The 13,221-nt window shown below is 43.7% G+C and overlaps 1 protein-coding gene across 1 annotated transcript in view; it reads left to right on the plus strand.

Moving 5' to 3' along the window:
* The window catches only part of LOC142027823 (maestro heat-like repeat-containing protein family member 2B), a 36,182-nt gene that overhangs the window by 2,363 nt on the left and 20,598 nt on the right, over window positions 1-13,221 (plus strand). The window contains exons 2-5 of the mRNA XM_075022025.1: window positions 3,984-4,182; window positions 10,476-10,881; window positions 11,405-11,544; window positions 12,792-12,914. Coding sequence (XP_074878126.1) covers window positions 10,806-10,881; window positions 11,405-11,544; window positions 12,792-12,914 — 339 coding nt within the window. The 5' untranslated portion in view covers window positions 3,984-4,182; window positions 10,476-10,805. The remainder of the gene's footprint in view (window positions 1-3,983; window positions 4,183-10,475; window positions 10,882-11,404; window positions 11,545-12,791; window positions 12,915-13,221) is intronic.

Consider the following 13,221-nt stretch of genomic DNA (forward strand, 5'->3'; position numbering starts at 1 on the left):
CTCCAGGCATAATTTTGTGTATTGCAATATCTAATGGTGGCCTCTGCACTATCAGTCCCTTCTTTATTAGTTCTTGCCGTCTCTTCATGAGTTTAATGATATAGTCCTGTAAGAATTTTTCTTCTATCTTTGGGTGTTCAATCGGCATTTCTAGGTCATAGGGCATCCCCTATAACATTTCAAAAGGAGAGATCCCAGTGTTTGCTCTGGGTTGCGTCCTTACATTTAATAGTGCTAATGGTAAACATTTTATCCGGTTCATTTTAGTTTCAATGATTAATTTAGTCAAATGTTTCTTCTACTATAGCTTGTAGGCAAGTAGGCCATCCCCTACTAACTGGATCTAATAATTTGGAAAAATAACCTACAGGTTTCTTTCTTCCAGCCCATTCTTGGGTTAATACCCCAAAGGCTGTTCCTCCTTCTGCATTCACAAACAAATAAAACGGTCGTTTAGTATCGGGTAAACTTAATACCGGAGCATTTACAAGGTCAGCTTTGAGGCTTTCTAGACTCTGTTCATCCTTCTGAGTCCGTTTTATTAATCTTACTCCTACTAATTTCTGATACAAAAACTTCACTTTGTTGCTGTAATTTTCAATCCCTTGTCTACAGTACCCTAAAAGTCCTAACAACTGCCTTATCTGTCTCTTGCTTGTTGGTGCCTGGAGGGATAAGATACCATTCACTCGTTCAGGATCTAATTTCTTAGTTCCCTTACTCAGCCAGTGTCCTAAGTATTTTACTTCCTCTTCAGTAAACTGTAATTTAGACTTTGAAACCTTGAACCCCTTCAGGCTTAAAAAGTTCAATAATCTAATGCTCTCATTTCTAACAGTCTCTTGATCTTCCCCAGCTAACAACAGATCATCTACATACTGCACTAAAGTTACCTCTGAGGTTGATTCAAAAGTTTCTAGTACTTGTTCCAGAGCTTGCCCAAACAAATTTGGTGATTCTGTAAATCCTTGTGGAAGTACAGTCCACCTTAATTGTTGTTTCCGGTGGGTTTCTGGATCTTCCCATTCAAAGGCAAAATAATTTCTACATTCCTCCTTCAAGGGGCAAGCCCAGAAGGCATCTTTCAAGTCTATAACACTGTACCACTTCAATTCCGGGGAAAGTTGGCTCAACAACGTATACGGATTAGCTACGACTGGAAACCTGGTAACAGTTCTTTTGTTTACTTCCCTTAAATCTTGAACTAAGCGATAGGAGCCATCTGACTTCTCTATGGGCAGAATGGGGGTATTGTGTGGTGACATGCAAGGTTCTAATAATCCCTGCTGTAACAACCTTTCGATTACAGGCTGTAATCCATGTCTACCTTCTTGTGCCATGGGATATTGTTTGACTCTAATTGGAATTTCCGTGTTCTTAATAGTGACTTCAAATGGAGCAATGTTTAATCGTCCTACTGACTCTGGAGTGTACCACACTTCGGGGTTAATTTTAGCTTCATCCTCCGTTGTCAAGACACACAATTTTACTGCTATTTCTTTGGTTTTTATTTCCAAATTAATTTCCAATTCAATCATTAAATCTCTTCCCAGTAAATTAGATTCTGCTTCAGGTACCAACAAAAAGGATCCTATTCCAAGTCGAGATGGAGCTTCTATTTTTACTCCCTTTATTAGTGGTACCTGAAACGGTTCCCTTTTTGCTCCTATTACTTGTAATTTCTCCGAGGACAGTGTGCATCTTCGGGGCACTAACTGGACACTAGATCTCTCTGCCCCAGAGTCCACAAGGAACTCTACTTCTTGATGCTGGGGATGTAATTTTAATTTTATCAAGGGCTCTGTTTTCTTAGGGGTCCCCAGCAAATAGATCCCCTGACCCCCCTAATCTTCTTTAAGCATTTAGTGGGGGTCTCATCTTTCTTCTGGTGTTCACTAAATGCTTTATTAATATTCTGTCCTCGAGGAACAGATTCCTTAATGCCTTGAACAATTATAATGCGCAGATCTGCCATATGAGTTCTATGTTCTGCATTTTGGTTATCCCAGTTTGGCCGCTGTAGTGGCCATTTAATATCTGCGCCTGGACCGTGTTGGTGCTGCTGATCCCAAACTCTCATTCCTGCTCTTCGAATCATTTCCCTTTCCTCTGTTGTGAATAGTATACTTAAAATTGCCTGTAACTCTTCCCAGGTATATATATATTAGGACCCAAAAACTGGTCCAACCTTTCGGATACTCCCAAGGGGCCTTCTAAAAGGTTCCCCGTCTCCTTCTTGAATTCCCTTACATCTCCGGAATTCAAAGGTACTGACACAAATCCCATGCCAGGCTGTGGACCCCCTATAGCTATTTCTCTCAAGGGGTATAATCTTTCTTCTAACTGCTTTTCTTTCTGGTCTGACTCCTCGTTATTCCCCTGTTCTCCTCAGGGGAACTCGGAGGGTCTAAGTCTGGGGCTGGGGCTGTCGGGGAAGAGGAGGAAGGGGGGGGTTGGGTCAGGTGCGAGTGTAGGGGGAACATAATGGGGAGGAGGTGTGGGAAGTTCTTCGGGGTTTTTAGTTTTGTTTTTTTTTTTTTTATGGTTCTTTTCACTTAGAGCAAATACATGGATTTGGGTATCTAATTTTATCCATAAATAAGCATATTCACTCTCTTCTAAACTCAAGGGTTCCTTAGAATTTACATATATGTTTAAGGCTTGACATATCCAATCGTCAAACGTCCCCAAAACAGGCCGAAATACCTGATCTCCTCTAATTTGTTTACCACCCCACCCCTGTATGCATTAATATATCATTTTCTCTCTGCTTTTGCCCTGTCTGGGCAGCCAGTCATCCCAATGGGCAATCATTACCCTAAAGGACTATCTGGCGGTATCATAGGGAGACTGACCTTAGGATTCCCTATGGAGTCATCCCTCTTCCCAGGCGACCTACACCCCGGGGAACCCACCATGGAGTCAGAAGGCTTGCTTTTCTTCTGCCCCATCTTCCGAAGTGCCTCTCTCTCACACACACACACGTGCCCCTCGTTCGTGGCTCATGCCCTCGTGGGAAATGAGAACCGCACTACAAGAGGGTCCGCACTCACTTCGCTCCTCTCGGGAGCGTCTCGTTTATGCACACTTTGGGAAACCCACCCCGACTGAACGGGAAACGCTTTCAATACTCACTTAACCTGGAGTCTTCGTCCGGATCCTCGTGCACGAAAATTATGGGGTACTGCAGTGTTCTTTTGCCTGCTTGCCAAATTTAGAGTTCGGAGGTAAGGGTCTTGGAAAGGATATCGTCCACTCCGGGGCCATCCAAGGATGGGGCGCCTCCCCAGAGTTTAGATTCCAAACGAAGTTAACCTTATCCGAGTCACGGCACCAAATTGTTATAAGTTATGATGAAAATTTGTACGCCAGCCCGGGGATAATCCAATCAAGGTTTATTGTAGCAAGTAACAAGCAGGCAAAACAGCGCTGGGTGGCCGGGGAGTCTCCGCTCCACCAACGGCACACACCTGATGTGGTAACGTGTTTCACAGTTAAACGGTTAAGTGGTTTTCAGTGCCTGCTTTGGGAAAGAATATCCTCAACTAGTCTAAGGTACAGATCTATTAGAGGAAAAGGAGTATGAGGTAAGGAGCATCATGCTGCATTTATTGCTAAACGTCTGCTTTCATTTCATTCAAACTAGAAAGTAAACAAAGATTGGACCTGCCAAAGAATTTGTTTCCCAGAGTGAGCATTCAAGCACTGGGGAGCAGTTTGCAGGATCAGAACTGCAGCCTGCTCTGGGTGATAAACCCTCAGGAGAGGAAAGAGAACCCCCACTTTTTTAAATGCATCTCTACTTATCTTAATAGTTCTTCTTGTTAGATTGTGTTGGCGGTCAGACTCTAAGCACGTGACTAAACTGTCAAAAAAATCAAGATATTTAAGGATTATTTGCTGTATTAAATGCTCTTACAAGCAGTGCACTCTATTGCCCTGTGGATAGTATAACGTCATGACTGGCAATTTTCCTTTTTTAGTACAAGGACGCATGTGTGAAGGCAAATCGAGGGTACAAGTGGTGCCCCACAGCAAACCAACCTGCCAAAACCCAGGCATCCACTGTTACAAACGGGAAGAAGCTATGGGCCTTTGCTTCAGACTCTGCAAAGGCTTTACCAAGCCCGAGGAAAGTGACAAGAAGTGACGAAATGCCACAGCGTAACTTCAGGATGGCAGGTGAGATTTCCATCCATGTTCCTCACACGTAGCTGCCTTGTTTTGTTTGCGGACGCGGTGTTGGAATCGAACTGCAAGACCAGTTTCCTTTACTGCACCTGGTACTGTAGTGCAAATACCTTTCATGTCTCAAATTGAGTTGCCAAGACTCTAGTTAAACCTCTGCATAACAGCCTCAAATTTCCTAAGTGCATGATTGCTTTCGATAGTCGAGTCCAGATGTGTGACATATCATAAGCCGTACCCTGTTTGGGGTCCAGATTTGATTGATGTTTAGTTCAGGCTTATCTGCTGTTAGAGATTTTCATAGTCATAAAGGGAAATGCTGATTGTGTGCATTCTTTTTGTCTTTCATAGAGTGTTGTACTATGTTTAGTAATTTGCTGTTGACAGAAATAATTTATGGTTGTCTATGAAGTTGGAAGTGCTAACGTTCCTGTGGATGAATGTACCAGTGGAGCTAACTTCTTGTATTTAAATCAAGAGAAGCGTAATGATAGCTTGGAGGGCTGGATTCTCACCATTTTAAACATTAAAAGGTAAAATAAAATCATATCCATCAAGAAGTGGATTGCCTGAGCTGGTGAAAGGCAGATAATCTCACACTGATATCCACAAATGGCAGAACTGTAGCAATCATGAGCCTGAAGTAGAAACATTAATGTTAAATACTGGCAGCTTAAGAGCCTAACAGTCAAGGTAGAAACTGATTTTTACCCCACCACCCTTTTTTTCCTTTTTATTTTTCTTTTCTGCAGTTTGACATTTCTAATTTTATAAATACTGATGTATTTGAAACTTTGTCATATCCTACCTAGGTTATGACAAGTGTGTGGCAGATAGGACTTTCCTGCTTAGAGAGATCGTGAGCTGGAGAGTGGGAAATGGTTTTATGGAACAAGTATAAAAGGAGAAGAAGGAATAAAAAGGCTTGTATGCCTTTTTGCCAGTTTAGTGGTTTGAAAATTCCTGTAATGAAATTTCTTCTGGCTATGAAGGAACTGTGAATTGGGATCAAAAGAAAGTGTTTCCTGCTACATCGTTCTGATATATGGGAGACCAGTTCTAAAAATCTCAGGCCCCTTCATCCCATTCTGGTTTTGCTCTCAGAGGAGTCACTTTTATGCTCCTTCAGGTTTATTGACTTAACGGAGAGAACAAGGAGTAGGTGTTGGTCTGCCTGGCTGCTGTCCCCCACTGCTCCTGCCAGGATATCCAACTGTAGAGCTTCTGAGTACAGAGAGATCTTGAATCAACACCTATCAGAGCAGAGGACAGAGAACTTAAAGAGTTCCTGAGAAACTGATCTAATCCATTGTTTTATCTATGGAGCCATTAATTTCTGAAGAAGGCCCTCTTTTGTGCTACATGTGACTTTGAAAAGATGACAGAGATCGGCAGCTTCAGCAGTTCCCTGGATAATATTCTAGCTAGGATGTTCCCTGTCAACCTCAGCTTCATCAGTTCTTGTGTCTTTACATTTATAGTTTCTTGCCAGATCTGCATAAGGCTGTATGACTTAAATCTTCATATGAAAAGTAGCACTTGTCTTGACATGTGAAAATTGGGACCCCAGCTAGTGCTTATACAAAAAGAGGTGAAATTTGTGCCAAGAAATACTTTTCTAAAGACTCCTCAGTCTGACTTCGATACTGCAGCTGAGTCCTGCTGAGTCTTGTATAAGCACATGCATCATAGCAGGCATACAGAAATCATGCTGTATGTTAGAAAAGCAGTGACAGTTTTGGTACTGCTGTTTTCAGTAAGACAACTTCAGTGCATTAGTCTTGGTCACCTAGCTTGTGTATTTACAAGTGAGTGAAACAGTGAATGGCAAGGGCTCGAGCACTGCTGAGAAGTCATCCATGCGTTTTTATTGCTAGCATACTCTGGCATAGTTTTGATCTGCTCCAACCTAGTAATCTCCCAGACAGTTCTCAGGAGTGGCTTGAGTCAACAGCATATGCTAGGATCTGTTCCCAATAGGCACTTTAGATGTTACTGTACTATTTTGAGGACAAAAAAAATTCTGGCAAGTGAGTAGAAACTGCTGTGTTGCCAACCTGCGAACCAGAGATTAGTCCCTAGCCCATTTTATTTACTCTTTTCCTTCTCTAGACCAGTGTCAATCTCAAAAGCATCAGGGATTTATCTGGAAGTGATACAGTCTATCTGTGGGGCTTTTTGAGTGTGGTAGCTGTGTGATACATACAGGACATTACTCTTGTCCGTTTAGTTAGTTGAGACTATCTAGTGGCCTAGTATCTCTCACAGGTTGCTCTTTAGTCCAGATGGTGTTCTTTATCTCAGCAGTACATTCACTGACTGGAGATCCTTCCCTGAGAGCATTCTCGTATTAACATTTTCATATAGTAGAAGTTGTTTTGAAATTTAGGTCCATTTAGGTCATATGGAGATCTCGAGAGTGAACATACAATGTTAGAATCCTTACTATCCTTACAGTATCCCTTTGGGTCCTATTGGAGTTCCCAAACTATTGCAGATGAACCTTCCACATCTCCTTGGAGAGTCCATCCATTCCTGCTCCCTGAGATCCGGCTCCTGTTCAAGAGCCTGAAAGATATTACAAGATCTCATGTTTTTTTAAAACTCGAGAGTCTCAAACCATGACTGCAAACAAGCTCAAGGAAATGTGAAAATACCAGGAAATTCAAACAAAAAACATAGAGATATTTAGAAGAGAGTGGAAAGATACACACAAGTATTATGATGCACTAAAAAATGTCATCATAGTAGGAAAATGTTCTCCATCTGATAAGCTGAGTATCATTAATGCTATAAAAAGAAACAATGTACATTGCATATACCAGTACGCAGATCATCAGTATATCTGCAGATACTATATGATTGTAAAGAACCTAAGGATGGACATGTGTAATTGAGGTAATGCAAGGAATAAAGTTTCTCGTCTCCTGCAATGTGTCCTCATGAAGAATGCTACTGGGACGTATAAGCGTAGTTGAACAGGGGATTTGGCAGCAAACGTAACAAATCAGGCAGCACACAAACTGTGGCAGTCAGGCAGCCTGAAATTAGTCTAAAATCTGTAAAGATGTGGAATTTTTGAGAGTTGAAAAGCAAATTTGTGTCCCTGTATGGACACAAAGCAAAAACTGTCGTCCTTACTGTGAATTTTATAAGAAATGGCTTGCTGAAGAGCTCACAAAACAATATTGCTGAAGATAGGCAGTATGAGTTTTGTTTCAAAGACTTGGTTTCAGAGCAAAAGCTGGAATGGGAACTTTTTATAATTGCCATTTCTAAATCTTGCAAGGCAAGGAAGTAGTCATTTTCCCCATTAAATTGCACATTGCTAATCAACCCCTAGGGGGAATTCAAAGTTAAAGGAAGTGGTAAACAAGACAACAAAAACCAGAAACAATAATACCAAAGCAAAATGAATAGCTAACTCTGAAGTTAAACAGAAGAAAATTAAGATTAGACAAAATGCAATGGGGTAATCCCTTCCATTAGTGTTAAAGTGTCAGACTTAATTCAGCTTCTGATATCAATGGGTAATAGAAAGTGGGAATGCAAAACCATGCACGTGCTCATAATTTAGAGAGTGTTTCTGAAGTGATGACAAGGGAAATTCACAAAAATTGTGCTTCAAGAGTTAACAGGCTGCTTGAGTTGCTTCTAATCCAAATCTTGTTCTTCTTGTAACTGTGAAGCCCTTTTCTGCTCCTGTCTTCTGCCCTCAATGTCATGCAAAAGAACTTCATCCCTAGTATTATGTTAACATACATTTATGAATTTTAAATGCACTGTGGTTGTTCAAGTGGTCAGTCATCAAGTATGGGAAAATGAAATGATAGAACAGAAACATGCAACTGCTGTAGCTGTGATGCTTCATTAAGGTTCCTGAAATAAAAACGTTCCTGAGAACTTGACTTTGAAGTCCTTATCCATAAAGCTATTTTTCAGAAGTACTACCAGAAGTACTACTAGGATGAGCTGATCAAGTCAGACGAGGTCTTTTAAGGCATAATGAACTATATAGTATCTTCCTTGCAGCTGCGTCAGCTTCCATAGGAGTTAACAGGGGGTTATTTAAACAGGATGTAGACACAGGCTGGCAGAAATTTGGATTCCTTATCAGCTCTGTCACGTGCACTACTACTTACAGTCATCAAAAAAAACAAACAACAGTTTAGTAGAAGAAAAACATAGAAGGACAATTGGTTTGATATCAGGATATTGGCTGCAAATCAAAGTAGATGTGCTTAAGTACACAAGACCACTGTAGCTAAGAGGCACTTTTATTGTAAGCATCTCTTTACAGACACACATGACTTTCTGAAAAACTCTTTTAGCTGAAGTCTATCATTTTTTTTTCAGCAAAGAGATGATTTTTATTTTTTTTTTTCAGATTTATGAAAACTGATTTGATACATGAGTTGTGAGCTTAAAATGAATACCTCATCAGATGAGATCTTTTTCAATTTTTTAAATCCAAACTGTGGGATAAATTACTATTCTGAGAATTTATAATTTTTTTAAAAATTGCTGTTGGCTTGTCAAAAATATGTTTTTCATACAGTGAAATATTTTCATTCAGATGCACCAGCAGCATATAGTAAGAGTTAGGGCGGAGCAAGTAAGGATCTTGGTTTTTTTGTTTGTGAGACTGCATATTAGGAATCTAGAAGAAGAAAACCAACCAGCTGGATAGAGAGGATAACTGGTAACATTTGTTTGCAATGAAGTTAAGTCTAAAATCCATTGGAAAAACCCCCGCAGTGGTTTGTTTTAATCCCTTAGTAGAGAGAAAAAAATGGAAATCATGTAGAAAGGTAGGAAATCCTGCTTGAAAATTTGAAATCCAGCAGATGAATTCCTCCCCAAAGTAATAAATATGTTAAAAGTAAGTTAACTGAACAAGAAATTCTTTGAAGCTTTAAACTGAGCTTCTCCTGTCTCTCTGTTCTTCTTCAAAATTGTATTTGAAATTTTTCAGTTTACAGAGAGATTGTAATCATTGTCTCTGAAGACACAGCCTGAGGCTGGAGCTTTAGGCTAAGATTTTATTTTCTATATATTAGCATTCAGAATGTTGGGGAGAAGAAAAATACCATTTTCAAAGTGTACATTCAACGCCATGTATGCAATTCCTTTACTGTCCACTGGTTTGTATAGTGTTAATTTACTGGCAAGTGATCAATCAAAATCATAGTGCACAAAGAAGGATGGAATCTTTTTTACTCTCTTCTACCGGTGCTGGAATTAAGCACTTCAAAAACTTTGAAAACCTAGCAAAGCACTTTTACAGCTTTATTCAGTAGGGTGAACAAGTAAGTGTTACAGATATAAGCATATGTCATATCTACTGAGTAAAAACATTTTTTTTGTTTTTCCTGGTCCTGAGAGGAAAGATATTCTAAATATACTGCTCACTAGTGTTGCCTATTCCGTAAAGCTCACATACTTTGTTTTCCACTAATATTTTTAAATGACACAGAAGTTACTGCTCTTCAGTCATATCCCTGCATTCAATTACACAAGAACCTCATTCATTAGGTGGTTGAGAAAAGCTTTGTATTTTAGACTGTGAAATGATGGTAATTAAATGACAAGGATACAGGAGAAAGTTTATGTTTGTATCTCTACTCTCTACCTTCTTTGTAGAGCAAATAATTAAAATTTAGAGCCTAATTACATACAAATGAAAAAATCCGAAGCTTTCTGCACTCCAAATAGGAATGCACTGAAATATCAATAGCTCATTTTATATAGCTGAAGTATTAGCCACTACTTATAGAGCATTAAAATAAAACACTTCAAGCAGTTTGTGCTCTATTTGGCAGTCAAAAGATAGCTTTCTACATTGTTGATTAATAGGCTGGGATTCAACTATACAACTTGAAATATATTTCATTAGCAAAATATACAATGGTTTGTCTGTAACAAGAAAAGAAAATCAACAACAAATGCTGAACGGAAAAGCAAAATAAATATATTCTCTTTAATAAGATGTGGCAGGAAGAGGTAGGTCTACCACAAGTGTATAAAGCCCAAGAAGCTGGTTCTCTGCAACTTACTTGGTTCCAGACCCCTTTGCTTGTGTACTTTTCTCCTTCTCTTATCCTGTTTTATTCGCAAATAGTACTTTTTTTCTGTGAGCACTACTCCATCTGCGTGCTCTACAAACATTTCTCCTTCTTCTTGATGGTCCTAAGACTCATTTCTTTACTCTTAGTAAACTTAATTGCTTTAATGTTCTGCCTTTCACCTGACTTGATCCCCATCCACTGCTGCTTGTTCTTCTCCAGACTCCTGCCTTCAGGCACAAGGGCCTGGGACACCCCACCCGTATCAGTCCCCTGCCGAAGGAAAAGTCTTCTCTTCTGAGAGAGAAAAGAAGTCCCAGTCTTCCCAGGGACAGAGCTGGGAAGGGCTGTCTGGAGCAAGTCTTTGCTAAAACTGTTTGAGGACCATGAGCAAATTCAAGGGATGGAAAATCCTGCATTTCTGGGCCTGGGGGGTCCCCAGGGTGCTGCTGCGTCCCCAGCACATGTCCCCATGTCACCGGAGCCCTCTGTGAGGTCACAGTGGTTGGGCTCTACATCTTCCTCCTGGGGCTGGTGCTGCCCCAGTTGCTCATGGCTTTTGCCTGGAGGAGCAGCGTGTCGATCCGTGGGATCCTGCTGCCCATGCGGAGGATGAGAGCGCTCAGAGGTGAGGGGCTGGTGGGAGGCTGGGGTCTGATACGTGCTGGAGGCAGTGTCTGTCCCAGCCGGGTGCTGGGGGCTGCGTCCCATCACCTCTCATCCTGCTGCCAGGCACGTCCCAGAGGGTCCTGGATCCATCCTCTCCCTGCCCTCCGTGAGGCAGCTGGGGACCGCTCAGAGGTGACTTGGGCTGGCCGGCTCTTGTCAGGGCTGCCCAGCCCCAGCCCTGCCGGCCTCTCCTTGCGGAGCCCGTGTCCGTCCCCTGGCCAGCTCAGGGCCCCTGTGCTGGACTCACTCCAGCGCATCGCTGCCGTTCTGTCACTGAGGAGCCCAGGATGGGCCCAGTCCCCCAGGGTGGTCTTCCCACTGCCGCGGTGAGGGGAAGACTCCCTCCCCTCATCCCACTGACTTCCCTCTTGCCAGTACAGCCCAGCACAGGCTGGTAGTGCTGGGGCAGTCTGGGAAGATCCTCACCCCTCCCTGGCGCGAAGCCCTGCAGCCAGCAAAGCCATTTCTTTCTTTTCTTGCAGCTCTCTGCTCATGCGTGCGTTCCCAGTCCAGACCTGCGCGTTCTGAGGACAGAGGCGGTGTGACGGGGACTGTCCCTGCGGCCGTCACTACCTTTGTGGCCGTCGGGACTTCTCTGCTAAAGCGACTGCAAGACCATGAGGTGAGGTGGGGGTTGAGGGCTCCCCTCCATGCCCCTGGCTTCCCCGGGTGCCGTGGCAGAGGGGCGTCTCACCTGACAGCACCTCTGCCCTCCTGCAGGCGCTTTGTCCCCAGGCGCCGATCCTGCTGCTCAAGCTGGACTAATGCCATTGCTCCCCACTCCTTTCCCCGGGAGCTCCCAGTGCTGGGGCTCCTGCCCGTGCGAGGAGCAACACTGGGCCCCAAGGCGCAGGGTGCTCACGGCTTCCCCTCCTCGGGGCATGGTCTCGTTCCCATGCCTTCCCCTTTGCCACGGTCCATTTGGATCTCTCAAATGTACAGGACAACATACGCTGTGATTTCAACTTTATTTCATGAGCTCAGTAAGAAATACAATGAAAAAACATGACAGGGGCTCAATTCCCTTCTCCCAGACTCGTCTATCACGTGAATTCACTCCTTCACCAGTCAAGTCATAAGGTTTCATAACTTGTAATCTGTAACTCTTAATATCGTGCACCTATGAGCAAAAAAAAGAATTTTTTTGCTATGAACCTATGAGCCAACCGAGAGAGCGCTCACCCTTCCTCCTCCATCACGGTGTGGGCGTCCCCTGTGTCGCACCGGGAAGCATGAAAGCCTCAGCAGTTCAGCTGCTGTTGGATCTGCTTCAAAAGCTTTTTGAGTAAGCTGATGTTTTATACCCTCCAGCTTGGAGGCTGGGTCTATACCATTTCCTTATGTTAGTGGATTCTGAGGAAACTGCCAGACAAAAGGTAATGGCTGCCGGAGACAGCCATCCGCAGCTGGTAATGGCTGCATCATGGCCCTTTAGCTCTCTCTGGCCACGCGTCCTGCCTACGCGGTGCTCTCGCTTTGACCTAATGGTGCTGCTCCCAGCATACACCAGGCCTTAGCAGGAGCTGGGTTAGCCAAAATCTAGGCAGGAGTTGAGTGAACAGTCACACCCTTCCTTGTCCGGCACTTTCCCCCTGACCTCCGCCATCCCCCGTTTTCAGGAGTGACCGCCCAGGCTCCCATGTGGCCTTTTGCCCCGGTGGAGTCGATCTCCCTGTCTGACTCTCTGCTCGTGTCAGAGGCACCGCGGAAGATCCTGCTGTTCCCCGTGGCTGTCCTGACCGATGCCTGCAACTCGTCCCTCGTGCCCGTGTCACGCAGATGATTTGGGGGGCAGCAGGTCTCTGTCGTGGCTCCCTGGGAACAAGGGCAAAGCAAGTCCCATCACTCCCCTTTGTGGTCCGTCCCCAGGGTGACCGAGTGGAGACATACCGGGAGCTGGAGAGCATCTTGTGGGGAGACGACGGCTGTTTGACGAGTGGCGTTGTGAACCGCCTGATAGCAGAGGCGTTGAGTGACATGCGAGCAGCCCAGGTGAGCTTGTTCTCTTTCAAGGCCACCCAAGCAGCCTGCCTCTGCCCCTGGTTTTGGGGGAAATACAGAGTGGCGCAGAGATGTTCCTCGGTTGTTCAGACCCAGCAGAGGTCCTAAGGGAGAGGCTCTGGGGACTCGTCGTGACAGGGAATTTGGAGAGGGGAGTGTTGTGTTAAAGGGTAAAGACTTTGGGCAGAAAATAACCCCCCTTGCGTTCCAGCTTGTCTTTAGATGTCCGAGGGGCTGGGGGCGGCTAGGCTTAGATTCTGGGTGATGCCCAATTCAGCACTGTAAGTCCGGTCGCGTT

Source organism: Buteo buteo, unplaced genomic scaffold (assembly GCF_964188355.1).
Source record: "Buteo buteo unplaced genomic scaffold, bButBut1.hap1.1 HAP1_SCAFFOLD_59, whole genome shotgun sequence".
In the NCBI taxonomy this organism is placed as follows: Eukaryota; Metazoa; Chordata; class Aves; order Accipitriformes; family Accipitridae; genus Buteo; species Buteo buteo.